Source organism: Cyrtonyx montezumae, unplaced genomic scaffold (assembly GCF_038088225.1).
Source record: "Cyrtonyx montezumae isolate F1298 unplaced genomic scaffold, pur_monq_1.0 scaffold_9, whole genome shotgun sequence".
Lineage (NCBI taxonomy): Eukaryota > Metazoa > Chordata > Aves > Galliformes > Odontophoridae > Cyrtonyx > Cyrtonyx montezumae.
In genome coordinates this window covers 13,939,767-13,965,904 of record NW_027072100.1, presented here as the reverse complement: position 1 = coordinate 13,965,904, position 26,138 = coordinate 13,939,767, and the positions used below count along the sequence as shown (strand labels likewise).

Sequence of the window (26,138 nt, the reverse complement as noted above, 5' to 3'; positions counted from 1 at the left end):
GCTAGGCCTGGCTTTGCAATGTTAGAGGGGGAGAAAGCAGCTTGACCTCAGGGCTCCCCCAGGACACGGCTGCTCAGATGCAGCACACATTTAATTCTGCCTGAAACACAGCCACACAGTGCAGAGAGCATTTCTGAGGTCCCTGACAGGTCTACGGTCTGCAGAGCGCTCCCTGCTCACATGGCTCCAATCACATGGAAAAAGTGAACAGAAATGGCTTTTAATTCCACTGCAACTGCTTGCTGGTGAGCACTGCAGGATCATTAGCTTATTTCCAAACGACCTGTCCTTATGCAAGGCAGAGGAATGGTCAGGTGCAGGCTGCTGGTCAGCCCAAGAACATGCACAAAGCTGAAGGCAATGGCCGGGGACACACAGAAGCAGCTGTCGCATCCTGCTGATCTGCAGCACCTGGGCAGAATTGTCATTGCTGGCTGTATGCAAACATACCATTGTGCTTTTGTCCAGCAGAATTCCTGGAAAGCTATCTGAATTGTTGCACACACCCACACTGTCACGGAGAGCAGGCTGGGCCAGGGGATGCCCTGCTCCGCCCCATCACAACCCATAGTGCTCAAAGCACAGTGGAGGAGATCTCCCAGACAGTTCCCAAACCAACGTGTTTTTCTGAAGGCCCTTCATTTAACACCAGAAAACCTCAACAAAGTCAGAGGTAATTAAAAATTAATAAAAAATACTTCTAGCTACATATTTTTATGGCGCCTTCACTGTGGCTCAAGATGACTTCTGTACAGTGGGAGCAGTTGCAGCATAAACACACAATTCCACCCAGACAATGGCTTCACTTGCAGCTCTCCTGATCTTGCAGAAATGCTCCAAGAAACATTAACTGAAGAAGCATTATAGAGCATAAGAGGGTATTTACTTTCATTCACAAGAACAAACCCATGAGAGCTGAGACATAACCACACCAGTAAACTTTCAAACCACATAGGTTTGTACAGTCTCCACAGAAGCTCATTTTTAGTATATTTGCATACATGAAGCCTCAAATCCAGACATTAATTCATTAAATAGCTCATGAAATATTTTTACAGGAAATCTGAGAATAACACAGAATCACAGGTGAAGTTTTGCAGAAAGTCAGGATGCAAATTTTACTGAACTAAAAGTCACAGTCAAGGAGCTGCTAGGTTTTAGGTGACATCCTCCTCAGCCTTCAGATAGAATCAGGACCTTTTGTTTCCAAGACTTTCAGTGCTGCTGCATGGACGGTCACCAATGAGCGTTTGGCACCAAGGCTGTCTGCTGGATGGGGAGCCCGGGGCTGGGCCGGCTCAGTCACAGCGATCCCGGGAGCCTGCGGCCACCAACACCCTCTGCAGTTCTGCACCAGAGACAGAATTATTCCTAGAAGACAGTTAAATGCAACTTGTGTTTTTTATGCCCTTAGGGCACTCTCAGATTCACTTCCTGTCCCTGCACCACTAAGGATGCACCGACACAGAAATTCATGCATCTTACAATCCTTTTTAAAATGATCTCGCCAGCCTGACGTTTTCTCATCTCAAATGTACATTCTTGTGAAATACACAGTATGTCTTTAACAAGTTAAAAATAACATCTGTTGACAGACACCGCTGCGTATTTTTTTAGTTTTCCTGGCTATAGAGTGGAAGCAATCTCCAACTCAGAAACTGTACCCTATGATTCTATATCATCGTGCAAGTAGTACAGTGAGAGGAGGGAAATGAAGCAAGCAATGCTTCTCAGAGTGGATGCTCTTCCTCAGTGCGACTAGAATGAAATAAAGACCGCACGAAAATGTCAGTGAAGCTCTCTTTCCTTTCTACAATGAAATCCTGAGGATTAAAGTACTAATATCTCATAGAGAACAACTTAACAAAGCGCACTGAAAATGCTCTTCACTAGTGTTGTGGTTTACCCAGCAGACAGCTGGGTACCAGACAGTCATTTGTGCACCTCCCCCTACCCCAGTGGTGCGGGGGAGAAAATTGGGAGAAAATGCAGTGGAACTTCTGGGTTGAGATAAAACTATTTAATAAGACAGAGAAAAAGATAATGTTTATGACAAGTATATCAGTTGCTCACCACTCCTCAAATGATGCCCAGCTAACCCCCCAAGCATTAGAAGAAAGTGAGATGAACTCCCACTCCCTTCTAAACTCCATCTGCACGATGTTGTAAGGTATGGAATATCCCTTTGGCAGGTATCATTCAGCTGTCCTAATTCCGTTCCCTCCCAGCTCCTTGGGCCCTTTGCTGAGAACGGCCTTGGCTCAGTACAGCTCTGCTTGCTTATCAGCAACTATCAGCATCAGCGTGTTATTAACACGGTTCTCTAAACAAAACGAAGCATCATACTTGACACTCCGAATGGAACAATTCCATCCTGGCTGAAACTAACACAACTAGTCAGGGGCTATTAAAGAGTTGCTGCAGGTTTCTTCACACTCTTGAGGATAACAGGTGTAAAGCCAAAGTGACCAGCACAAACAAAGATGTCACAAAGGAATGAAAATGAATGCTCACCCATTTCCAAGGATCTAGGCTCGAAGGGAAAGAACTCCACAGGAGGGATCTCCAACAAGAGATCCTTTCTTAGTGGCAGTCAGGGTCTAAGAGGGGTTGAGCCAGATGAACATACAGATGAACTGCCTTCACCTGTACTCCCATGGCTGACGGCGTCTTTCCTTCAGGTGCTCAGTCAGTGGGGGTCAGGCTTTGTCTCAGCAGTCCCCATACAGCAGAAAACCCCAAATTCTACACTTTCAAGCCAATTTCAATTTTCTGTACCAGTTCATCACCTACACTTACTCAAAAGAACTGAAATCCATTAACTTTAACTGTCATTGTTGCTCATGTACATTAAAACTCTTTCTGCTGTTAACTTTTGTGCATTTGCTATTCAGCCTTTGATACACCTTTTTCAATGGAATCCTCACCTCTCTGCAGACTGCAGCTATCTGGAAATTTGTCAGCTTATCCTTACAGTACTACAAGCACAAAAAAAAAAAAAAAGAATAATAATTCCTTGTCAAAAAGGTATATAAAGCTTTCAAAGTAAAGTAATATTTAAAACAGCAAGAGGCTTTCAGCAATTGTCACAGAAGCTTTCAGGACACAGGAACCTTTAATTTTCTACATCTTCTTTACAGTCACTTCCCTCCTTGATACTGCAGACAGGTACTGAAATAGCCTGCAGATTCAGAATAACTTCTTGAGCACTTGAAATAATTCAGTGTTTCCAGTTGCAAAGAAGCCAGAGCCTGACTCTGTCCTTCAATGCTGGAAGCACACCACTTACAGGGCTACAGAACGCCTGAGGCAGGCACAGGGCTGAAGCCCAACAGCTGCCAGCAGCAGGAAGGTGGGACACACTCCATCACTTGTATCAGAGCTGAAAAGCAGAACATTACCAGCTCAGCTAGAGTGCTCTAGAGAAGTCATCCTCAAGTCACGTCCTGGATAAAATCTGTACACTAAATCCCATCAGAGAGAACACTTCTCTCATGAAAAGAAACAGAGATTACCACTATCATGCCAATTCACTGAATGATTTGTCCTGTCCTTCTGAGGTTCTCCACATTCCTCTGACTTTGATTAACATATCTGGTATTTTTTGGTATATTTGGTAGACTATCAATACTATATATTGGTATATTTGGTAGACACACTGTCTACCAAAACCTGCAACAGACCTGTATGAGAACGGTGAGTTAAATGAGGTCATTATACTTTTTCTCACAAGTAAAGTTGGAAAAACAGGATTTCATAGGCTAACATGGCCAGGTTCTGACCCCTTATATAAACTGTCCTTCCACTAGGGCATGGCAACACTGGAGCAGGAGCGAGCTGTGGCAGAACACACACAGGTACCCACCTGCAGCAGCTCAAGGGGATCGGCTGCACCGCGCCCGCTCCCTGGGCCAGCGGAGCCAACCTGTGCAGCACTGAGAGCCAGGCAGGCACTTACTGCTCGGGTGCTGTGGTCTCCTGTGAAACCTTATCAGAACGACTAAAGCCAACTCTTTATTCATATATTAACTGTGAGGAAAAGAGAAATGAGAAAAATTATCATTGGCAATGCAGAATTCTCCTCTGTACAAACAATACTGGTGAGTCTTACATCTTCCCATTTTTTTCCCTTATTCTTACTGGCTTATTAAGTAAAAATATAAGATTTATTTGTCTAATTCCCAGGATCAGTCCTCACTTTTTTTCCTTTTTTCTTTAAATTTATAATGCCATAATTTGTCATTCCTTCCTCTGGGCCAGTAGCTGCTTTCAAAGAATGACTGAATACTTTTCATCCTCAGCCTCTACTTAAGTTCTTTCATTGTACTATAAACTTAGGGCATCAAACACCTCAAGTGCTTTGCAAATAAATATGAATGCATTTAGATGCCACGAAACAAGTGTTAGCAAAACCGGTTCTACAAATGAGTGAAGGCATCATGATGTCTGCATGCAGCCCCACAGTGAATCAGGCACAGTGCAGAACAAGGAGGTGTCACTTCCTGGCTCTGTGTTACCAATGCCCTCAGTGCATTGGTGAGGAGGAACCATGACCTGCACTGCAGTGCCACCAGCGCTGTCAGGAACAGGACACTACGTTGCTCTTTTTCAGGAAGGACGATCTCCAGCCATACTTTACTGGCAGGTTTGTGGCCTGGCAGTCTGGGACTCAGAGCTGGACAAAGCTCCAAGGCCCGCATCCGCACAAGCCACTGGTCTATATGCAAAGGTTCCTCAATCCCAACCATGGGGCTACCTGCAGAAGTTCAGCATTTCTGCGACACGATTTTTTTTGAAGACATACTGTTTTGCACTATTTCCTCCTGCCAGCAGCACTTAAACAAACAGGACCTCAGCAGCAGCTAAGCGCAGTGCTTGTCTGATGCTAACATTTTAGAGGCAAGGAGCTGAGCACCTGCCTGCCACCTCCCTGGCTCTGTACTGCTTCTAATGCTGAAGGCCAGGGACAGATCAGGAAGACGTGAGGTAACAGCAATCCAAAGGTACAGTGCAGCTGATGGACAGCAGCCGTATCCAAAAGCTCATCCCAAAGGCACGAAGGAGCTGTGCAGGACCGGCTCCAGGCCCTGTCACTGCAGTCTGGATGTCCATCCACCCTCTCCCCCCTATGACCACCCAGGCAATAACTCATAAAGCTGCACTGGCTTAAAAGCAACAACCACTGGCCTTGTTCTTCCAGCCACATGCAAAATAGAAAGTCAGCAGACTGACAGGATTATAGGAGCAGAGAAGTGAGATGTGATAGTGAAAACGTGCACTGTCCATGGGCTTTAACGTGGTGCTCCAGACCTCACAGCCACCTGCTTCCAAACACAGAACCCTTTTATGAACTTGGTCACCAGGAATTACCTGCACTGTGACATTTATTCTTGAAGGCTGGAAAGCCACCAGCAGAACCTATCTGTAGGGAAAATGTCTCCGGTAACTTCTGCTGTACCTCACGGTGCAGCCCTTGGACGATCCCACATTTACCATCAGAGGATGCAATCCGAGCTCAGTGCTGCTAAAGCACACTGGGCACTGGTTACGAGCAGGTGGGTGAGACTGGCAAACAGGAACGAAACCATGTTATTTGGTCGGCAGAGGTTAGCCAGAAGGGATCAGCAAAAAAGATACAAAGAGGTCCGGTTACGGCCATTTAGTTTAACGTGTCAACGATAACCAGGCGGCGGCCGTTTAACCATTCATAGCAGGTGCACAACGAGGCAGGAAACCAGCATCAACTTCCTGAGCCCTTCGGAAGCGGCACCCTCGGGCCTCGACCCCCCGACAGCCGCCGCCCAGCGCTGCGAGAGCGCCGCGTTCCGCCCGGGGGCCGGGACCCCCCAGCGGGCCGGGGGGGCGGCGGGGCCTCCGCCGCTCTCTCCACCCCCCCGAGTCACGCCCGGACGCACCCCTCGGCCCCCCCGGCCCACCTCCGCCGGGCTTCCGCCGCGACGCCTCGCAGCCACGGGGCGGCCCCGGTGAAGGGGAAGGAGACGAACCCGGCCCCCGCCAGCCCCTGGCCGGGCTCAGCGCCGCGCCCCTCGGTCCGGCCCCCGCTGCCGCCCCCTCCCACCCTTCTCTTCGCCGCAGCCCTCGCCCCTCCGTCGACCGCCTTCCGGCCCGGCTCTGCTGCCCGGCGAGGGGCGGCTCCGCCCGACACCCCCGGCCCGGCCCCGCCGCCCGCTCACCCGCACCCGTGGTGGCCGCCATCTTGCGCCGCTGCCGCCAGAGCCCCGCCCCCTGCGGCCGCGTCACCGCAACGCGGGAAGTGAGGCCTCGCGTTGCGGGCGGGCGCGCGCGTTTAAGGCGAGGCGGCGGCGGCGAGCGCCGTGGTGCACGCGGGGCGCGTCCCGGGTTTACGGCGCGGGCGGGCGCGCGCGAGCTTCGCCTCGTTGTCTATTTGGCAGGGGCTGCCCGAGCCCTGTGCGCACCCACAGCTCGGCAGCCGGCTTGCCTCGGGGAAGGCAGAGCCATAGCTCCTCCAGGGACGCCGGAAGCACGGGCACACTTTCAAGCGTTCAACATGCTATAAAACTCCAATGCAATTAATAATTGCCAAACCACGTTCATTACGGCCAGAACACAAGCAGCGTTTGGCTCCTAATGTTCTCAAATTATCCACAGTCACTTGGTAATAATCTGGTGGTGTTTATGTATTTGCTTCCCAAAGGTCTAACCGTTACATTTTCAGTTAACGAAAATACCAGAGTGCTGTAACAGTCATTTCATTTGCTGCCTTTTTCTTGTCGCCATGAAACACTGAGGACAACCGCTGCTGCAGGAGCAGAGAGCGCCGCGCCGCTGGGAGCGCTCACGCGGAGCCCGCGGGGACGGAGGGGTGAGCCGGCAGCAGCACGCTGCGCACGTCAGCAATCTGGAAAGGCGTGGCCAGACGAGCAGACCGCAGGGGGACCTAGAGCGCTCTGCTCCTTCAGCTCCCTTTTTCCCTTGCCTCTCTCCAGTCAATACAGTTAAGAACAAAGAAACCTGGAAGGAAATGAATTCTGCTCTGTCTTGCACTACTTATTCCTTAAATTTTGTCCTGAGACATAGTACGGAAATTTCACAGAAATTATTATGGAGTAAAAGATTTAGAGGCTCATGGCTGTCATTCACACCCCTACCCAGTTAAACCAACCTCAAAGTGCAGAGCTCTCAGCAGCAAACAGCCACGGTACCGTTTCTACCAGTCATCCATTGATACTACTTTAAAAATAGCAACACCGGTCTCGCTGGTTAGACTACAGCTTAATCCTAACGTTGCATTTTGGATGAGGCTGACAGCAGCAGTAGAAGCGAGCAGGGCAGAAGCTAGGTGGCATGAGAGCTCAGCAAACCTGACCTGGAGCTGGGGGCACCGATGCCAGGTGCTCCCCTTGGAACTGCTGTAATTCTGGGCAAGATGGGAGTCAGTGCAACCCCGCTGCTGCAGCCTTGTCCCCTCTGTGCCAATTACAGGAGGGGTCAACAGGTACAGACACCCTGTGTCAGCTCAAACCTCCTACTATGGACCTGTTCCAAGCAGGAATTGAGGCAGCATTTATCCGGGCTGCGGCTGCTGGAGGCACTAGAGGGAGCAAAGGGAAGCGCAACGCTTGCCCTTGCAGACAAGGCCCCAAGCGACTGTGCTTGTAGGTTTGCTCTGGAGCACTAGAGATGCAAACATGAAGAACATGCTCCTGCTCGGTCCTTGCAGTGCCATGAGCAGCATGCTGCTACGGTCATGAAGCTGGGGAGGCCATCAGCCTGCCACTGTCCTGGAGAGATCCAGGGAGCAGAGGGCTATTTACATCTTTCTGAGGAGTGACAGATTGAAACCAAGCAGCCTCCGCAAGTCAGCCACATTGAAGCACAGGCCCTCACTGGAGTTTAAAAGGGGCTTTTTCTGTTTTAGCTCTAATCTGTTCCTAATCAACTTAAGGCAAATTCATCTTAAGCCAGATTTACATCTGTTGAGAAGGATCCATGTAGCTTTTTGCTCCAGAATTGACACACAGATTTGACAGAAACATCCACTGCTTTAAATAGGTGAAGGAGCTCCTGGACTCCAGCGGGAAGACCAGAACCAAGCCAGCATTCATTAACACTCTGCTAAGGACACTGCTTTACTCAACTCCAGTGAGCTAAGCAGAAGGGAAGGGAGGAGGACAGGACAGAGAGAAAGCCAAGGACTACAGAGCTGTTAGAATATGGACTACAGGAGCCTCAGGACAAAAGGAGACATGAATTTAGATTTTCATCAAGATGCGAGAAGTAACCATTACTGCTCTTTGTACTCACAGCTTTGTACTCTACACTCCTAGAATTGTAGGAACTTGCACACTGGAAGGGGAGAAGAGGGTGAAGCATTCTTGGTTCTGGACACACGATAATTTGCATCCCCACCACAGCAGTATTCATCACGTTTTAGTTCAACTTCTGTCATACCTGTTACACCAAAGAAATTTAAAGTAAGTTTTAGCCACAACTCATGAATGTTACTGGATCTAACTGAACTGATTCAGAGTAATGATCATGACATCAACATGCCCAGTAGGGGAACCTACCAGTCTTCCCAAAATAATTTATATTCACTTATCAGTCTGCAATACACAACAGTCTACCTGGAAATCAGAACTAGTCTTATCGCTACTTGTTCTAGGAACTGCTTGGATCCAACAGATTCGGCCCAGAAAAAAGCTTCATAAATGCCTGGATTGGAGAGAATTAGCATTAATTAACAGCCTGTAACAACCTCCCCTCACCAAGCTGGCAGACTCTGGCTGCTCTCCCCAGCACCACATATTCCTATGTATGGCCTTCTTCACCACAGCTTGTGTTGGAGAGCTTGGGTAAGAGCTGCTTTTTTCAACAAGAGCAACACAAAATCATTCCTCAATAGCAGTATAAAAGGAATTCTTGTCCCTCTTCCTCAGTTTCAACTAAATGCTTACTAAAGTACTCTTTACTGCCAAAGCAACACGGAGAGCCCAACACTGACTATGACAACTGACTATTTTATAATAGTAAAATATTGTCAGTGAGAGTCTCAATCATTTAAGTATATCAAACACTTGGAAACCAAAGTACCAACTGTGACTTTGTTTTTGTAGAAGCCAGCTCAGACTTCAGCATCCAGCAGTTCCTACTGAAGGAGAGTTGTCAAGTCCCAACCCTTCAACGTGTCATCATTGAAAACTGGCATTTAAAATCTTAAACACACACAGTGAAATCAAGGTTAGTCTGAACTATGACTTGAAAGCTCTTTACCATGCACTTCAGGAAAGTACAGTATAAACTCAATGCAGTTCACAACTAGTGAAGTCTTTGGTTTGACCTTCAGTAAGATTTCATTTAGAAGAGAATGAAACAAGAAGCAAATTGCATTCATTCAGTGCCTGTTTGATGTGAACACTTAATGTGCTAAGGGATTTCCCCCTCCCCCCCAACCTCATCCTTAGCATCCAATGCCATTACAGTTAATTGCACTTCCAGCAAGGTGCTGAAGTCTGGTGCAATGCAGTGCTGAGCTCCTACAAAGCTGAAGAACAAGTGAACCACTTCAACCTAAACAAGACTTAACAGGCTGCTGCAAAATACTCAGGTGCTTGGAATCACGTTTTATAGCTAAGTGATCAAGCGTCTGGACTAAACACTGAGAATGCATGAATGAAGAATAGCAACACAACTTAACAAATGTGATTAGTATTATCCAATTGCTCTGTTATAAATATATTATATACATTCAAACATGACATTAAAATATTATTCCGTTACACCAGAAGAGATTAAGGCCTTATATTATTTACAGAAACAAGCAAGCACCTTAAAAAAACAAACAAACATCTGTCATTGATGTTTCCCTTCTAACATTACAAGTTTGATACCTTGAGCTCTTGAATACAGCTATTTGCAATGTGCCCAATGCTATAACTATTTCAAACATTTATGGTAAGGGTAGGAAACATTTAATAGAAGGCTCATCAGTGAGCACTTCACACAAACAAATGCAAGCATGTGCTGTGCCCTCCCTCTCCTCAGGCAGTTGTTAAGGTACAACTGAAGGCTTATAAAGAAATGGTTTGATCAATTCCACATAGAGAGTAGAACAATTTTATGTTAAGGGAAACTGAAGACACTTGAGGATTCATGACCCACCAGTGAAGTGGGATTCTCAAAGTTCTGTTCCACATTACATCAGTTAGATTTAACGAGATAGCAAAGATGGAGCTTTACCAAACGAACAGTGCATTGAACAGTGATGATTTTATAGGCTTCCAGTACTTCGACACACTGTTTTCATGCAGTGTTATTTGGACTTGAACATGAAGTGACAAACTGTTGTCACCATTCCCCCCAGAGGTCTTAGGCAACAAGCTATTTTTGAAGTGTTAAATAATGTTGATACAACACGTTTACAAAGCCACCACGTACCAATGAAGTAACTGTCCTGCCTTCTGGCTTGCCTGACAGCTTTACAAAATACAGTGATGTACTTTCTAAGATGTAAGCGACATGGCTAAACAAAAGGTGCTCAGTAAGAGTAATCATCTTCAAGTATTGTTTTAAGAATTAGTTCTTTAAATTACAGTCTGTTAGCACTTCTTAGTTTGTGCTTTAGAGTCTGTTATTTCTTTGCAGGTCTTGAGTTTGGCTGATGGCTTCTTTAAAAAAAAACAACAATTGGCAACAAAGGTAAGGACTGCAGACAGCTGGCAAAAGTTATTTAATTTTCTGAGCCCATTTCATGTCATCTGCTCTTGGCTTCTCCCCAGTAAGTCCTTGGATCATGTTCTCCAAACACCTCCAGAATCCAATCTTCTCTAATGGATAGTTCAGCCAACCTAAGTGGAAGAAAAAAAGTTATCCCACACTTAGGGAGCTATTCTGTAGATACGCTATAAATTACTTGATGTATATTTCTGGAAAAAGGAAAACAAAAGAAAACAACAGCAAATGAAAGGTAGAATGAAGAAGTTGTTACAACAACGGGAACAGTGAGCTAGCAGCAGTTCTGCTCGAGGAAAGAAACAGAAGAAGTGCAGGACAGCGTAAGCAAGACTGGAACATGGAAGAGCTGCCTCTGGGTCAGCTTTGCCAGATCCAAGTAACACTTGTACACCAGCAACACTGCCAGCAGATGGAATGCAAATGTCTTCCTGGTGATACCCTAGACTACATGTGTATGTATTATGGGACAGAAATACTAAAATGAAAGAACATTCAGGATACTCACTGCCAAAGTATTGTGTTTCCAAACAGCTATTCCCTTCCAGCTTTAATGATCTAATCAAAACATGCTGTTTTTGGTTAGCTCCTCTGGTTGGATGTGACCTGTCCTTGCTCACCTGTGATACCACAGCCCCAATCAACTCACTCTATACTGATGCCTTTCAGGAAGTCAGTCCATGTGATTCCCATTAACACAGCCATTGCCATTCAAGGAATGGACTCCTCCTTCCTGGTGTCCAAAAACAGCAGTCAGTCTGAGGCTTTAACACTGGGAACCAGAAAGCTCTATTACCTGACACCTCTCCTGGGAATGGTACAGTGGCAGACCTTTATGTGCATAGGTCAGCTCTGAAAGCAAGTATACCGCTTGGACGTGGTTGTCTTCTTTTAAATGTGCTCTGCACTTGTTAACTAATAAGTGCATTGCAGTAACTAGTCGTATTTTACACAGTAAAGGTTCAGTTTAAATAGCACTTTGATGGCTTATTCCTGTCCTTTCCATCATTCTTGCCCTAGAAGAAAAAGAATTATGGCTACAGAAACACTACTCCAATGGAAAAAAAAAAAGCAAATATGCAATCTATCACACTCCCTCACATCAGGTTAGTGCGGTATGAGCACTTACATAAAGGACTTTTTTTCATAAATTTTTAATAAGAACACAGAAGCAACTAGCTCAAGAACACTGAACAGTCCAGTTCCAACTTTCAGTGTTTACTGTATCACTTCAGGATACGGTGGGACTGAACGAACACATACAGTGCCAAGATTTTTGCAATCACCTGTGAAGTCAGGTTTATTACTTGTAAATTCTAATTCTGGTCATGAGAACTAGATTTATTTCCTGGTAGAGATTTCAAAACTGACAAAACTGATTATCAAAGCCGAAGACAGAATTAAGAACAATAGCTTCTTTCCAATCATCTCATTAATTTGGTAGCTTGTTCAGAACTGTGCAACACTGGTGAGCAAATACACCAGTCTCTACAGGAGGCATAATACTGAATATAGACATAAGAACCTACAGCCAGTCTGTTCCCTCCACTGCCTCAAATGAGAAAGAATAAATGATGAAAATCCAGAAGCTTTGCTTTAGAAATGAAAATTCAAGGCAAGCTGCACATGCATATGAAATGATGCTCTTTCTGTTACGAAGTACCAGCAGCTTTAGCAGTTCAGTGAGCAAAATGCATTGCTAGGAGGAGGTTCCCAAGATATTGTGCAATTAGATCTCAATAAGACTGCCTACCTCACTGAAAGTTATCTTTTAGCCAAACATGAATTTTACTTTTTTTTTTTTAATGTAACAATAACAGCTACTGCACAGTCAGCTTCAACAAGCCTTTTTCTGTATTTAATAGATTGTCACTATATTACATCTTGCCAGGCAAATTATACAAGACTACAAAAAACCCCAGTACTTTGCAGTATGAGCCAGATGACAGTACCTGTTGTAATGCAGAAGTATGTTTCATGTGGAGACACGTGGTGAATCCTGTGATGTTTCCGAGGCAGGATAACATGCCAGTCCTGTAGAAAGATGACCCAGCGTGGAAGACCAAAGTACGTGTGAGACCACTTGTGGATCTGGTTCGTCATGGTTATGAAGATGATAAGGGCAAAGACATAGCACTCCCAAGGACATGTTTCATATAATGCTTCTGCAAAACAACATTTGTATCTTTAAACAGTTTTTTCATAAAAAGGTAGATTTCTACTAGGAAAGAGTGGTCTTGCTCAGCCAGACCTGACTGATACTGCAGGAACTAACAAGGGTCTCAAAAAAGTTGCTTCATCAAGTGTCACAAGAACCAGTGAGCCATAAATGGTTTCAGAATGTCACAGGAAAGACTGGGATGCGTCAAGTTGTGGTAAACAGGAAGTTAAGCCATGAATTTTTATTGATAAAAAATCAAATTAATCTTTAACTCTGGCTTGTTTAGCATTCAATTGAAGTACTTCTATACACAGATGAAACATTTTTATATGGTTTAGAGCAATGAGTTTTCTTGCATAGTTTGATTCCCTCTTGTAGGAGGAGCTTACTTCTAACATTTCCTTAGAAGATTCCTCAGAGATGTGTTGCTGGGCTAGAGAAGAATATTTGCTTCTCCTTCAAGGAAAAAAAAAAAGTTTCCCTCCCCTCCTCCTCTAGGGAGGATACTGTTTTTAACAGCAATTATTTGTTGCCTCACATTCTTTGATTTCTTCTATCCTCATCAATAAAAATGCCAAAACCACATAAAGTCATGGCTAACAGCTTACCTGGGGAAAAGGAAACAAATTTGTATGCCATGTTTGCCAATGGGACCAATGTCATAAAGCAGTTGTCTCCGTTGGTCTCTATGAAATCATGCCTGGTAATTGCTGTAGGGTCAATATGGTGTTCTCTAAAGGGTCTGATGAAAGCCTGAGAAAACAAGTTGAGGAAACATGACACAATGTCCCCAGATTTATCATGAAGAGAAAAAAAGAAAAACCAGAAATGGCATCTGAATATACAGTCTCAGAGAAGAGACAGCACAAATGTAGTAAGTAGGAGAGGGGCAGTAAAACAAGGATAGTTATTTGCCTTCAACACACACATCACGTATAGCTTATGCAACAGCATCTGATCACTGTGAACTCTCTGGTTTGTTTAGTGCACAGTTTCCTGCAGCACTTTTTTTTTTCCTTGACCTATGTTCCACAGATACAGGTACTAAAGGACTACTAAATTTTGTTTGCCTTCAATAGATTCAGTCTAAAATCAACAGGCTTACTGAATTGGTTCTCTTATTTCTGGATAACTGCAAGGAATATCCCGTATGTCTTTTATTTTTAAAAAGGAGAACATCCTAATATTATACTGTGAGGAATAATTAGTGGTAGTTATGAAGAAGTTATTTTAAAAAACAGATTAGTGTTTATTATGTTAGTACACTTTCCTCTAAGCATTTGGCATTTATAGCTGCATATGTATAATACCCCATTTACAATAGCAGTCAGGGGCACCAAGTAGAAAAACCTTTTACTAGACCTTCATATTTTCTATAGAACTTCTAAAGAGTGCCACTACAGGAACAGGACTCTTGATGAAGCAGGACAGGTACATTCTGAACTTCTGTGAATTTACTGGCCTTGTGGAAGCTCTATTCAAGTCTAGTCAGGTTTCTACACTTGTGTGCCACAAGCTATTTCACTGCCACTTGGGACTGTGTACACAAGTATTGCAGAACTGTGCACACAGCTAATCACGGTGATAAAAAAAAAAACAGCATCACCTTGCATGTGTCACTTAGATGACATGGAAACATGGTGCTTGGAGCACCACACCAGCAATGTCTTGAGTTGAGCACAAAGCTGAGGAGTTGGTAATGCTTGCAAGACTGCAAGAAAGGTGCCTGTCCAACACAGCTAAGAATACTGGAAGTGTTTCAGAATAGGATTTCATTAATTTTTTTCAAGTTTAAGGATGAGAATCTCAAACCTTTCCAATGATGGGTAGCTCCACAGATCCCCAGGTGTCTGCTCCCCAGTGAAATAATCCTGATAGAAAGTCTGCTGTAATTACTCCTGCAACTTGAATGAAGAGAGACATACAGTTAGATATGCAAAAGCCTTTTTTTACTGATACATCCACAGATTTATTTGCTTATCTACTTCTAACTTCGATGTCTACAGCAACATCTACCCAACCTGAATACACCTAAGTAACTAGGAAGAATGGTTAATGAGGTATCATGTGGACAGTTTTTCACTATAAACATTGAAATTTGTGTCTGATCATCTTCTATAGAAGAGCTTGTTTATCTTCCCAATTGCTGGCACAGAAAGGATTAATAAATTTAAACCGTGTCATTTCAATAATTTTAAATGCACCCTCTCCCTGGATCTACCCACCTTTCTTCTTTCACAGCGTTTAACAGATTACTTGCTAAAACAATAACTGCTGAAGCTACTCCAAAAGATGGTACTACTGGCAGACTCTTCCTCTTCTCCCTTAGTCTCTAATACCTTCAGGAAAAGAACACAGAACTCCAAGATTCCATGTGAGCATCAATGAGGAAATCACTCTGTGGTACAAACTGTTGACTGATGAAAGTCAAACAACTCTGCAACTGTATCACCTGCATTGCTACAGGCACTGCAAAAGCACTCATAATGCAGGAGACTTAACTGCAGCATCAGCTCTTCTTCAGAAGCCTGGGAAGACAGCAGAACTCCTGGCTTTCTCCTCCACTAGCCAGCATTTATTTCTGTTTCAAAACCTCCCTCAAACACAGCTTTTCCATCAGAGATTGAAGCTTTCTGTGGTAAGCCAGTGCACCTCTGCCTGCCAGAACTTAGGCAAAGCAATTCCAACTCACTTGTAATTCAAATCAAAAGTTAAAAGCATTGGTACACCGGTTCCTCTCGCTTTAGCTCCAAGGCATCCTGTTACTCCTTCTCCCTTTTATAAACTCAAAGCATCAGTGACACAGGCTGGCAGGAGATATGCCAGGAATTAAAAACAACCAATGTGCACCTCCCTGTAAGTCATACAACTTACACCAGCCATGACCTGGATCTCACCTGATTTTACCCCCACCAGGGCAATTTGGTCAGCTGCCTCAAAAGTCCATTCCATTAAGTTCTTTCGACACAGTCAGGATTGCTAAAGAACAGGTTTTTGTTTATTAGAACATGAAAGAGGACCAGACTGTTCTGTTACTATTGATCAAGTGCTCTTAAGCTTCAGGGCATGGCATTTTCCTCCAGTACATGCAGATATACACCAGATGTATATCTGGCGTGTTTCTTGTACAGCCTTCTCATGGTTGCATTTCATTGAGCTTATCCTTCACCTCTACATTCCTTCTGTCCCCCTCCCATTTATTACAAAAAGGGAGAAAACAAGAGCTACAGTGAAGCTACAGTGAGACATCAGCACCACAATGGCTTTGGGATCTGCATCTAGCAAATGAAATAGCAAATAGCTTTGATTCAGGGGGAAGATATCCAAACAGCACTCCACTTTTCAACAAGTGAATACCACTCTTGCTGATTTAATTACCCCATTAACCCCCAGTGCCTCTAGCACACTGCATTCTCAGAGCATGCAATAACAGCAGGAAGAACAACTAAAACAGAGGCAGAATACTGACTGCTCAACTTACAGCTCATACGTCATATTGACGCCAAATGATAGAAAGCTGAAAGAATGAAGGGTGTCTGAAGCAGTGAATTACAATACAGCAGTCTGAAAAATCTAACTACCACAAGGTACATCTCAGCCACAGTGCAGAAGCAGAGTATAAAGAGTTGGAGGAAGAGAAAAAAAAACCACAACACAGTACCATAGGTTACACTTGTATCCTGCCTGCAGACTCAGAAGGCGTATCACACACTGAAGAGTTAATCTGAATGTTCTCATACACTTGGCACTGTCCCCCAGATATAAAAAACCAAGGTGTGCCTTGGGAAAACCAAGGCACGGGTGTTCAGTTACTTCCCTCATGTGGAATTGATCTTGTTGCTCTGTCATCAAGGCTGGAAGGGCAAGGAAGGACAGCCCAACAACGCTGAGCATTATTTAAGATTTAACTGCAAGGTCAGAAATGCAGGATACTACAGCAGCATACACTATAGACTTCACCCAGCGGATTTACACACCATTACAAGTGCATAAAGCATTAGAAAAACACTGCTCTGTACACATTAATTTCTTTACTCCCACTGTCAAGCCTATCTTGGGTTTGCATCTGCGGAGGGAGTAAGCATGCTGAGAGCACCGGGAGGTATGGTGCTGCAGCGGAGAAGCTAGCTGCAGAGCTTGCTCAAAGCAGCACGGTTTTTTTGTTGTACAAGCAGACTGCTGAATCAGGGGATTAGAAAAAGGTCTCGCATGGAAAGAATGAAGGTGTACAAGTGCACTTCAGCCAGCTACAGACATTTCAGACTGAAGGAGCATGACTGATCCATCAGACTGAGAGCAGCTGATCTCTCCTAGCTGAGACCCTTCACAGAAACCTGTGGGGCACTGCTGAGGAAGGAAGTGCTCACCAGCACCAGGGACGTGCCAGGGAACATGCAGGGCACCACATCACTCATGGACACAGGGCAAGGGCTGACACAGGCAGTAGTTGAGTGATGGCAGTTCTGCTCCTGTTGTGGTCTGCTAGGGCACCAAGTAACACACAGGAGGGTGGGCCACAGAAGAGCTCTCACTGCTCCTCAAGTACCAGAGGAGCCTACACCTAGAGCTTTCCCTTCTGAGAAAGCCACGTACAACTTCCTGCAGCCCCACAGTTCCCAGCAGAAGGAAGTCAGAGAGCTGCATGTTCCAGGTACTGCATGCAACAGTTCGAGCTACACTGCGTGTCTGCAATAAAAAAAAAGACTTCTCCTTGATTGATATTATTACATAACATCACATTTAATGAACAATTTTAAGACCTCTGTGTTATAGCACTGAGAGGCAGGGAAGTTTAGCCAACATCACAACTCTGTGCTGTTCAGAAATCAAAATACTGAGGTATTGGTTGTTTGCTGCTTCTATGCTTATAAAAATAAAATGACTCAGTCATCTACATCCCATTCTCAACAGCTTTACTTTGGTGCAGTCAGTTGTAGCCCAGAGCAGGCAGGGCTGTGATGCTATGGCAAGCTGCAACACTAAGAACATAACCCCAGAGCAGGTACAAAGCACAACAGCTTAAGAGCAAGCAGGGAAGAGTTAATAATTCTGGTGAAGTCCAACTGAGAAAGTCAGAAGAGCTCACAGTGCAAGTAAGGAGAGAATGGTTGAGCTACGAAATAAAAGAAAGATCTGGATTTTTTTATATCTCCAGGGCACAAACCACACAGCTTGTGACACTGCCAGAAGATACCAGGAGAGGGAGATCCCCAAGGAACCAGGATGCTTTCTGTCCTGGAGGCAAGCATCTGGACAACCTAAGGCAAACGTTCATCTCACAAAGGTGTGCCTTGGCTGAGGATCACTACCCAATAAACTTGAAAATAAAATTTGGCAGTCCCTGTCATGTCTTCAACATCAGCATGTTAGCCTAAGTAGGCTATTTCTACCATTTCTCCAGCTGACAGAGAGTTTGTGGAACATGTGGCATGCTTAAACAGCAAAATTCTGACAATCTCAGCTTCTTAAACGAGAAGTGCCATTGCGGGTTCCTCTTTAGTAATACATTTTTAGAAAGAAAGCAATTAGGGCATGTCTTTACTGGGGCAGCCCTCCAGCACTGTTGGGTACTCTGAAGTGAAGGCGGCACCGTTCTGGGTGAACCAGGGCACTAAGACCCACACTGTTAAATCCTCCAGCCAAAGTCCCCTGCAACTTTAAGAAAGCCCCTGACAGCTCAGGGAGCAAACTGAGCTTTCCTTGTCTTTCAGTCCCTGCTGCTGACATAAAGAGCAATAGCAGATCCAATAAGCCCACAAGCAAGCAGGGAAGCACAGCTGGAGCCATGCCACCAGCTTCCCCCCGCTGCCAGCAGCATTGGGCAGGGAGTCAGGCTCACCCCTCCCTCGAGGGATCACCCACAGCTGTCCTGCCAGAGGGCAGCTTGCATGTGTGGGGAGCTCATCTCTTAATCCAAACACACACAGCTGATGTCACAAGCAGCTGCCTAAGCACAGCCAGCATCTATGCTGAAATGCTACTTCCACAGCCTCCAGGGTCCTCTGGAGCAGGAACTGCAGCTCCTGAACTAATCCACTTTGAGCAGCAGCTGCATGCAGCATGGCATGTTAATACATGAAGTAAGAGATAGGCAAGTCATACAGGGCAGCAGGAAGCACAAGAAGATGTCTACCAAAAGTTTTGCCTCTTCCACGACAACAACTGGGGTCTCGGCCTTCTAAAGAGAATACAGTTTAAGATGTAAAACAGCTGCAGTTACTGTGGGGGAAGGGGGGGTGATATGGAGGTGGCAAGTGTGGCTTATTAGGGCCAGCACTCAAAGGAGAACTTTCCTTTCTTAATGGAAACTTCCGTGCTCTAACTTCAGACTGTTTTAATCAAAATTTCAAGCAGTGATTCATTATAACATACAAAGTAAATCCAAAACACGACTGAGGCACATTAGAAGCTTCTGCCTCTTGCTGTAAGGCAGCAGGAACTGCAGCAGCTGACACACATGCAAAGCAGCCCACACCATGGAGTACCGGTGGCATCAAAGTGGTTTTGCTGCAACGCATGGCAGAGCTTTCATGCATCACACTCTCATCATCCGGCTCTGCAGTGCTGCTGACCATGGCACAGCCTTGCAGCAGAGACACTAAAGCTTGAAAGAAAAAGGTTTCTAGTTTGAAAATGAACTGGGTGATTTCTTCCTGTTACTAAAGATATCAGCACACGTGGTGCACTTTTATGCAAAAGAACAGGTGACACAAAAGTAATTAATTTCTAAGGCTATCCATTAAGAACATAACATGACAGCGGACAAAATTCAAGTCAACCCATGTGGCAAAAAGGCTTTTAAACCCTACAGAAATGCATGAAGAGGGGAAAAAAAGAACCGGAATCCATACAGCAGTTTTTACAGTCCACACTGGGAAGAGGCACTGCATCTAATCGCTATTAATGGAGTGCCTATAGATGCATCTGATGTATATTGAATTATGTTAGACAACACAAACTTGTCTGAAGGCACGAGAGCTTTCAAGCTTAATCTCATTGGTTCTGGTAGGTTCTTCTGCTTACCACACAAGTAACACATAAGCCAGCCTTGTCCCCTGGAATTACTCAGCTTCAAGAAAGTGGCAGAGGCCATTCTGCTACAACGATATCCCACTCTGGGGGACAACAGTTCAGCTGCATCTGGAAAAATGGGGATAGTAAACCCTCCTCTGCAGTCAGCCTTCCTAACCACCTACCAGAGGTTATCTGTGCACACGTGCAAACAATACTGAATCCAAACTTACACTACTGTCAGTGTGCATGAAGAGAGTAAATTTCATAGATCATCAGCAGGTAAAGACATTCAGAACAGAGCACAACTGGATTTAACAGACAAGAAAAGACATCCAGCCCCTGCCTATGCTCTTCTTTTGACCTCACGGAGAAGGGAGCTGTCCCACACCAGCTAAAGCAGAGTATAACACAAGAGAATCACTGTTCTTCCTCATGTTCTTCAAGACAAGCTTTAGTCAGCACTGAACAGCGCAAAAGCTGCTCTGAAACAGCACCATGAAGTTCCTGCCTGCTTCCTGGCACTCAGCAGCATGAGGCCCAGCAGGTGAGCCAGCACAGCAACGCACCGCGTGCCGTGTGAGCATCTCCAGGAAGACTGCCTGTCCCAGGACAGGAGTAAGTGCTCTCGGACAGTGGAAGGATCAGACCATCTGCCTCACAAATTTCTAGATTATTTACAGTGTAACCCACATTGCAGTTGTGTGCTTTTAAAGGCATTAAAAAAAAAAAAGGCTAAGCCACAGCCTTTGATTGTAGACACAGCCTGAATTAGGTAAAACTATGTAGAAAGTTCAAACCACTCCCTGTTTTTCTGCTCGCTTTTTTAAAGAAAGGACGTATTTACGTAAGAGCACACAGGGCATCCAACAACCTTCCCAGTGGCCACGGCAGTGTATCAGATCCAGCCCATGGGAAGCCGATCACTTCGAGGTTTCTCCCATTGCTGTAATTTTCAAAGACAAAGACCTGATGTGAACTCAGCACACAGCTACTTCAGATGTCTTTATTAGCAGAACCTTTGTTCCATGAGCTCAACTCAAAGGTCAACATTCTCATCTAAGTGTCAAGAAAGCTCTGGACAGGAACACGTTAGGCAATGTCTGGGACCACCTTCCCTTTCCTTTCCCATTGTACTGCATATCATATCTAGGCAGATGGGTTTTACAGAACTTGATAAAAAACTAATTATCGCTGTGAATCAGATACTATCCACACTTCACCTGAATAAATAATGTATTGACAGCAAAAATAAGATAACACATGGTCCTTATTATTTTATTGCGCTCGTTTTTGTGCATGCTACCAGTTATTTCCTTACTACTCTATTTGCACAGAATCCAGATTCTGCCACTTTAATCATTCACTACTACTTAAATAACATTATCAGTGAATTGGTTGCTTTATCAGTTAAACCAGTAACCAGGATATCAGAGAACTTAAGCTTTTATCAATATTGAGATGAAAGCCAGTTGCAAACAGATCACACCCCAGGTTAGCAATCATTACTGACTCTCTCCTGTATCTGCTCTCATCGTGGTGGAGCAGCTCTCATGCCCAGTTCTTCCTCACTCCTTCCAGTGCTGCTACCTTGCTGGCTGACAGCAGGAAGGGAGCTGGTACAGTTCGTAGTGGGGGGACACTGCTGAGGAAAAGACAGCAATCTCTCAGCAGACATAAGGCACTAGTGCTTCTCATCTTGGACGAAAATTCACAGCACCTATCACGTACTCTAGAATTTGCTGGGGTTTTTAAATCATTAGGAATACACAACTGTGCTGAACATGTTTGTTCTTCCAAAACATAAAGCCTTGCAGAGTTTACAAAAGAAACAAACTGCTTTCATTCTAAAGCACAGAAGCCATACACCTGTAACTAGTTATATGGATTGACATATTTTTCAATTAATGACAACTCAAAAAAATGTAAACACCATAGACCCAAAACCAGAAATTAATAGAGCATTTGGTATGCACTAGAAGTGTGCAAGACATCCAGTGCAATGTTTAACTACTTTCTCCTCCCTCCCTCATAACAAATGAGAAGTTTACCAGAAGATAACAAAAGAGAAGCGCTGCAGAGCTAGCTTCCAATCTTCCCAACTTAATCCTTCCCTCTTCTCATGCTTCCTTCCATCCAAACATAGTACACGTTTGCAGAGCCTGCCTCACAGTTTAGCTCCCCACACCTTCTCTTTCAATGGAATCTCTAAAGCCTTTCAGTCCACAAAGTACAATCCACAAAGTACAACCAGGCAGCAGACTGGTGGGGTTACATTACAGGCACAGCTAGCTCTGCCACAAGAGCATTCTCACACAAAGGAGGATAACTCAACTGCCAGGAGCTGTCCAGGCAACCCAACAGATGGAGCCAGCCACAGACAGCACTTGCTCTCTCTTCCAACTGTTCTCTAGGAAGTCTCTGTGCTACCACATTATTACACTAAATACACCAATATTTTTTTGCTCTCAGCATTAAACAGCAAACAAGTTTTGCATGTTTAGACTATGGATGGTTTAGTGAATGCTGTAGAGACCCTTGTAATAGTCAGCTTATTCTGAGAGAAGTTTTTCCTTCAGTAGGGCAGAAGAGCCAATATCGCATTCCTGATAATTTCTGAAAGTCCATGCCTGGATGAAGAAACATTCTTCCTCCCTACTATCCACCCTTAACCACCCAGAAAGCAGCAAGCTGCTTAAATCAAGTTACTGATCCTGCAAAGATCAACTCGGTTGCTGAACTCCAAGTAACAAGCAAAGCAATAATGGACCTACTTACCAGCCGTGAACCAATGAACAACAACATTTCCATCACACCAAAAACCCTCTGTTCATTGCAAGACAACCAAGTATTTGCAACTCAAACCATATTTGAAGGGTCGCTCAAGAAAGACTAGCTCCATACTGCCAAGATGCAGCAAACTTAAATACTTCTGCACACCTGAGGCAAAGATATGACTGATCTTGTTGGCCTCCACATTCAATCTGCAGCTTTTGCAGATGGTATCAGTTTCATTGTAACTAAGGCAATTACACATATGCCATTTTTCTTCTCTCTTAGCAATGCTAAGTCAAGAGTAAAAGACTGCATGCTTGTTTCCAGCATTACAAGAGACAGTCCTGCCTTGTGCTTGGCAGTGAACACTTATTACTTACATATCCCGACAATAATGGAGGGCGTGTGTTCAAGTTGCAAGTAGAACAGAAGGTGGTAAAAATTGAAACAGATCAGAAAGAAGCATAAGATGACAGAGATCCACTCCTGTAGTCTCTTTCCTGTTGGAAAGAAAAAAACAAAAACACATTTTACTTTTATCCAAGAGGACAAACTGTAGTCTGAAAAAATACAGATAGACTATTCTACTGCCCAGATGACTTGCTCTATTTGTCTGACGGAAGTGAAACAGAAACTTATTCATGGAGGCATGCATATTTCGTGAAGTGACATTCCCCTTCCCTGAGCCACTGCTAACCCCTTCCTCTGCCCATGCCCAAAGTAACAGAAAGAAAACTGGACTTCAGTTCATATTGGTTTACTCCTCCCTGTGGTCTCCAGCATAACACTCTTCTTCATCACATCTTTTTTCAGATCTGCTCTGTACTTACTCAAGTGCTGCAGATACAGCTGAATCTGGGAACAAACGTCTGGCCTCAGATGCCCCAGTTAAGCCACCTCACGAGCTGTAACGCTCACCGCCCCAGACCTCATAAATAGGAAAAAACATCATCCTGCTTGTCAGTGGCCCCAGAACTGCTTTCTGAACATTGCAAGTACGCTTCTTGGGCTTATTTACTTAACCCACAACAGCTGCAGCCTTATCGCTGCATTCCTGCTCCCTAGCAGAAAGCTATAACCTCCCAGCCACCCTGGTATGGCAAGAGACCGAATAGGAAAGAGAAATACAGGCATAAATTCTCTCTTGTACCTAACTGTACTACTTAATACTTCTACAATAACCTCAAAAACAAGAAACTCAAGAAAAAAAACACAAAAAAAAAAGACAGACAGTAGCTTACAGTAACCTTTTGAACCTCCAAGCTGAGAGGCTTTCTGCTGCTAATCACTGCTAGATTCTCACAAGGCACTGATGCTGCGAGGAAGGCAATGCTCAAAGTGAGACTGTATGGATTACAGTATCAGAAACTTTAATACATAATTGCCACAGGCAGATCTGGGCTGCCACCCAGACACGTCAGCCCTCACCTCCTCCAGGCCCAGCACAACTGCCTCAGCCCTAACATTAAATTAAGACACAAGAACAAGCGTATTTCAATATAGCATCAGGTCCCAACGTGGGAGATTCTATAAAGAGCTCCCTGGGGTAATGAAAGTAAGAGTTAATTAACACTTGCTTCCTGTTCAAGAAAGCCACACCCTGATTAGAGGATGTAAATGGGTAGGTCCTCATGGATCAATTAGCAATCTGCTGGGAAGCACCAGGCTCCTCATCAGGGAGTTCCACTAGTTCAGCCTGTGCCAATGCTGCTGCTGCTCTGAGTGTGGGATCCCAGGGCCGCCCCCACCTACAGATCCCCAGGTCCAGCACTGGGTGGCAGATCAGGAGAACAAGCAGCTGAAGGACAGGAAGCAGTGCCAAGAGCTCACGTTTGAAAAGCACTAGCATTTCAACACACATGAAAACATAGGGATGCACTTAAAGAAAGAAAGGAAGTACTGGAGAGCCACGTTCACTCTGCACAGTTGTATGTAACCGGCGTCATTAAGACTTCAATAGCCCAGCATCACATGCTTATGCCAAAACACATTCTGACACTGCTTATATATTATTTGTGTTATGACAGGAAAAATTTGCACATCTAAAACATTACTGCAACACACTGCTGCTAGGCAGACACGCACTGCTGTACAGGCCTTCCAGGAGCACCTGACTGCAGGTAAGGACTGCAAGGTAGATTTGGAGGAAAAACTTTTCCATATAAGTGAGAGCACAAGGAACAGGAAAAGTTGGTGACTGCTTTTCTACAAAGTACAGAAATCAATTGCCTCCAACAGCTTCTTCTTTCCTGGCACGTCTGAGGTGACCAATACAAGCTGGAATAAGCACAGATTTACTAAATCAAAGTCTAGAAAACTGACAGACCCATGAACGTGTTTGTTTTTCAACATAACGTGGTTCTGTGCAAGCAGAAGCAGCACCTCCATTTAGGCCCTGAACGCTAAGCTGACCTGCTGGAAGCTGCGAGTACACCGCACGGAGTGCTGCAACACACCTGCCCCTTTGTGAGCCTTCATCTCCTCGTGCTGCTCACACTGGGAGCTTAGAAGGACGGCACGCTTCGCTGTCCCTTCATTGGCCTCTGATGGACAACGAGCTTTGGGAAGATGAAAGCAGAGCAAAACCTCAGTCCGCTCTCCCTCCTTCACCTTCTGGATCGGCTAGGCACCTCAAAGCAGTTTACCAAACATTGCTGCGTGGAAGCCCCGGTCGGCAGCTCGCTTAGCGACCAAACTCATTTATCTGCTCCTGGATGAAAGGCTTCCTCTGGAGCACTCATCCGGGCAGATTCCAGCTTGAAGCTTCCCCAGCAGCAGAACCGCGGCTCAGCGGCGCAGAAAGCAAGGCGGCTTCACACCGACACCGCCCCGACGTCCCCGAGGTCGGGCTCGAAGCGCGGCAGGAGCGCCCCTACATCGGACCGCGGCACCAAACGCAGTGGGCCGAGCGCGGCTCCGCGCGGTGCGCGAGAGCACCGCGGGGCATCTCAGCACCACGAGGAGCCCGCGCGAAGATCTCCCGAAGGCACCGCTGCACCGCGCCGTCCCGCGGCCCCGCCCGGCCACGAGCACCGCGCCGCGCGGCCCCGGCACCCGGGCCGCCTCCAACCGGCGCGCTCCGGCCCGGGCGCGCAGACGGCGGGGCTTGCCCGAGCCCAGGAGCCGGGCGGGGCCGCGCCACTCAGCGCCACGCGTGGGCCGCGGGGCCCGGTCCGTCCCGGTGGGGCCTTGAGGGGAGCGGCGCCCCACAGAGCCCCCGAGCCCCGGCCCCGCCGCACCCACCTGGCGAGTACAGCTCGGCCAACTCGCGGGCCCCGGCGTGCTGCGCTCCCCAGCGCCGGCTGCCGCCCTCGGGCTCTTCCGAGGCCTCACCAGGCGGCTCAGCCGCCTCCTCCCGCGGCGGGGGACTCTCCATGGCCCCGCCGCGTGGCTCCGGGCCCCGGGGCGGCTGCTCCTCCTCCACGCCGGTGGGCGGCGGCGCGCGGCGCCCAGGACCCGCCGAGGCGCCCGGCAGCAG

The 26,138-nt window shown here is 45.8% G+C and overlaps 2 protein-coding genes across 4 annotated transcripts in view; both read right to left on the bottom strand.

Moving 5' to 3' along the window:
- Positions 1-6,243, bottom strand: part of UBE2V1 (ubiquitin conjugating enzyme E2 V1) — an 11,671-nt gene extending 5,428 nt beyond the window's left edge. Inside the window, exon 1 of one of the 2 annotated variants that reach the window (XM_065754052.1) lies at positions 6,195-6,243. In XM_065754052.1, coding sequence (XP_065610124.1) covers positions 6,195-6,216 — 22 coding nt within the window. In that variant the 5' untranslated portion in view covers positions 6,217-6,243. The remainder of the gene's footprint in view (positions 1-6,194) is intronic. The other variant, XM_065754053.1, reaches the window with a different exon arrangement.
- PEDS1 (plasmanylethanolamine desaturase 1) overlaps positions 1-26,138 on the bottom strand; it is a 27,836-nt gene extending 1,698 nt beyond the window's left edge. The window contains exons 1-7 of one of the 2 annotated variants that reach the window (XR_010623312.1): positions 25,904-26,138; positions 23,041-23,160; positions 14,687-14,778; positions 13,483-13,627; positions 12,666-12,878; positions 10,420-10,829; positions 8,287-8,433 (exon numbers count right to left, since the gene is read on the bottom strand). Coding sequence is in view for 1 of the 2 variants with exons in the window: in XM_065754050.1 (XP_065610122.1) it covers positions 10,708-10,829; positions 12,666-12,878; positions 13,483-13,627; positions 14,687-14,778; positions 23,041-23,160; positions 25,904-26,036 (825 nt within the window). In the remaining variant the exon portion in view is untranslated. Of the gene's footprint in view, positions 1-8,286; positions 8,434-9,674; positions 10,830-12,665; positions 12,879-13,482; positions 13,628-14,686; positions 14,779-23,040; positions 23,161-25,903 lie in introns of those variants that run through there. The other variant, XM_065754050.1, reaches the window with a different exon arrangement.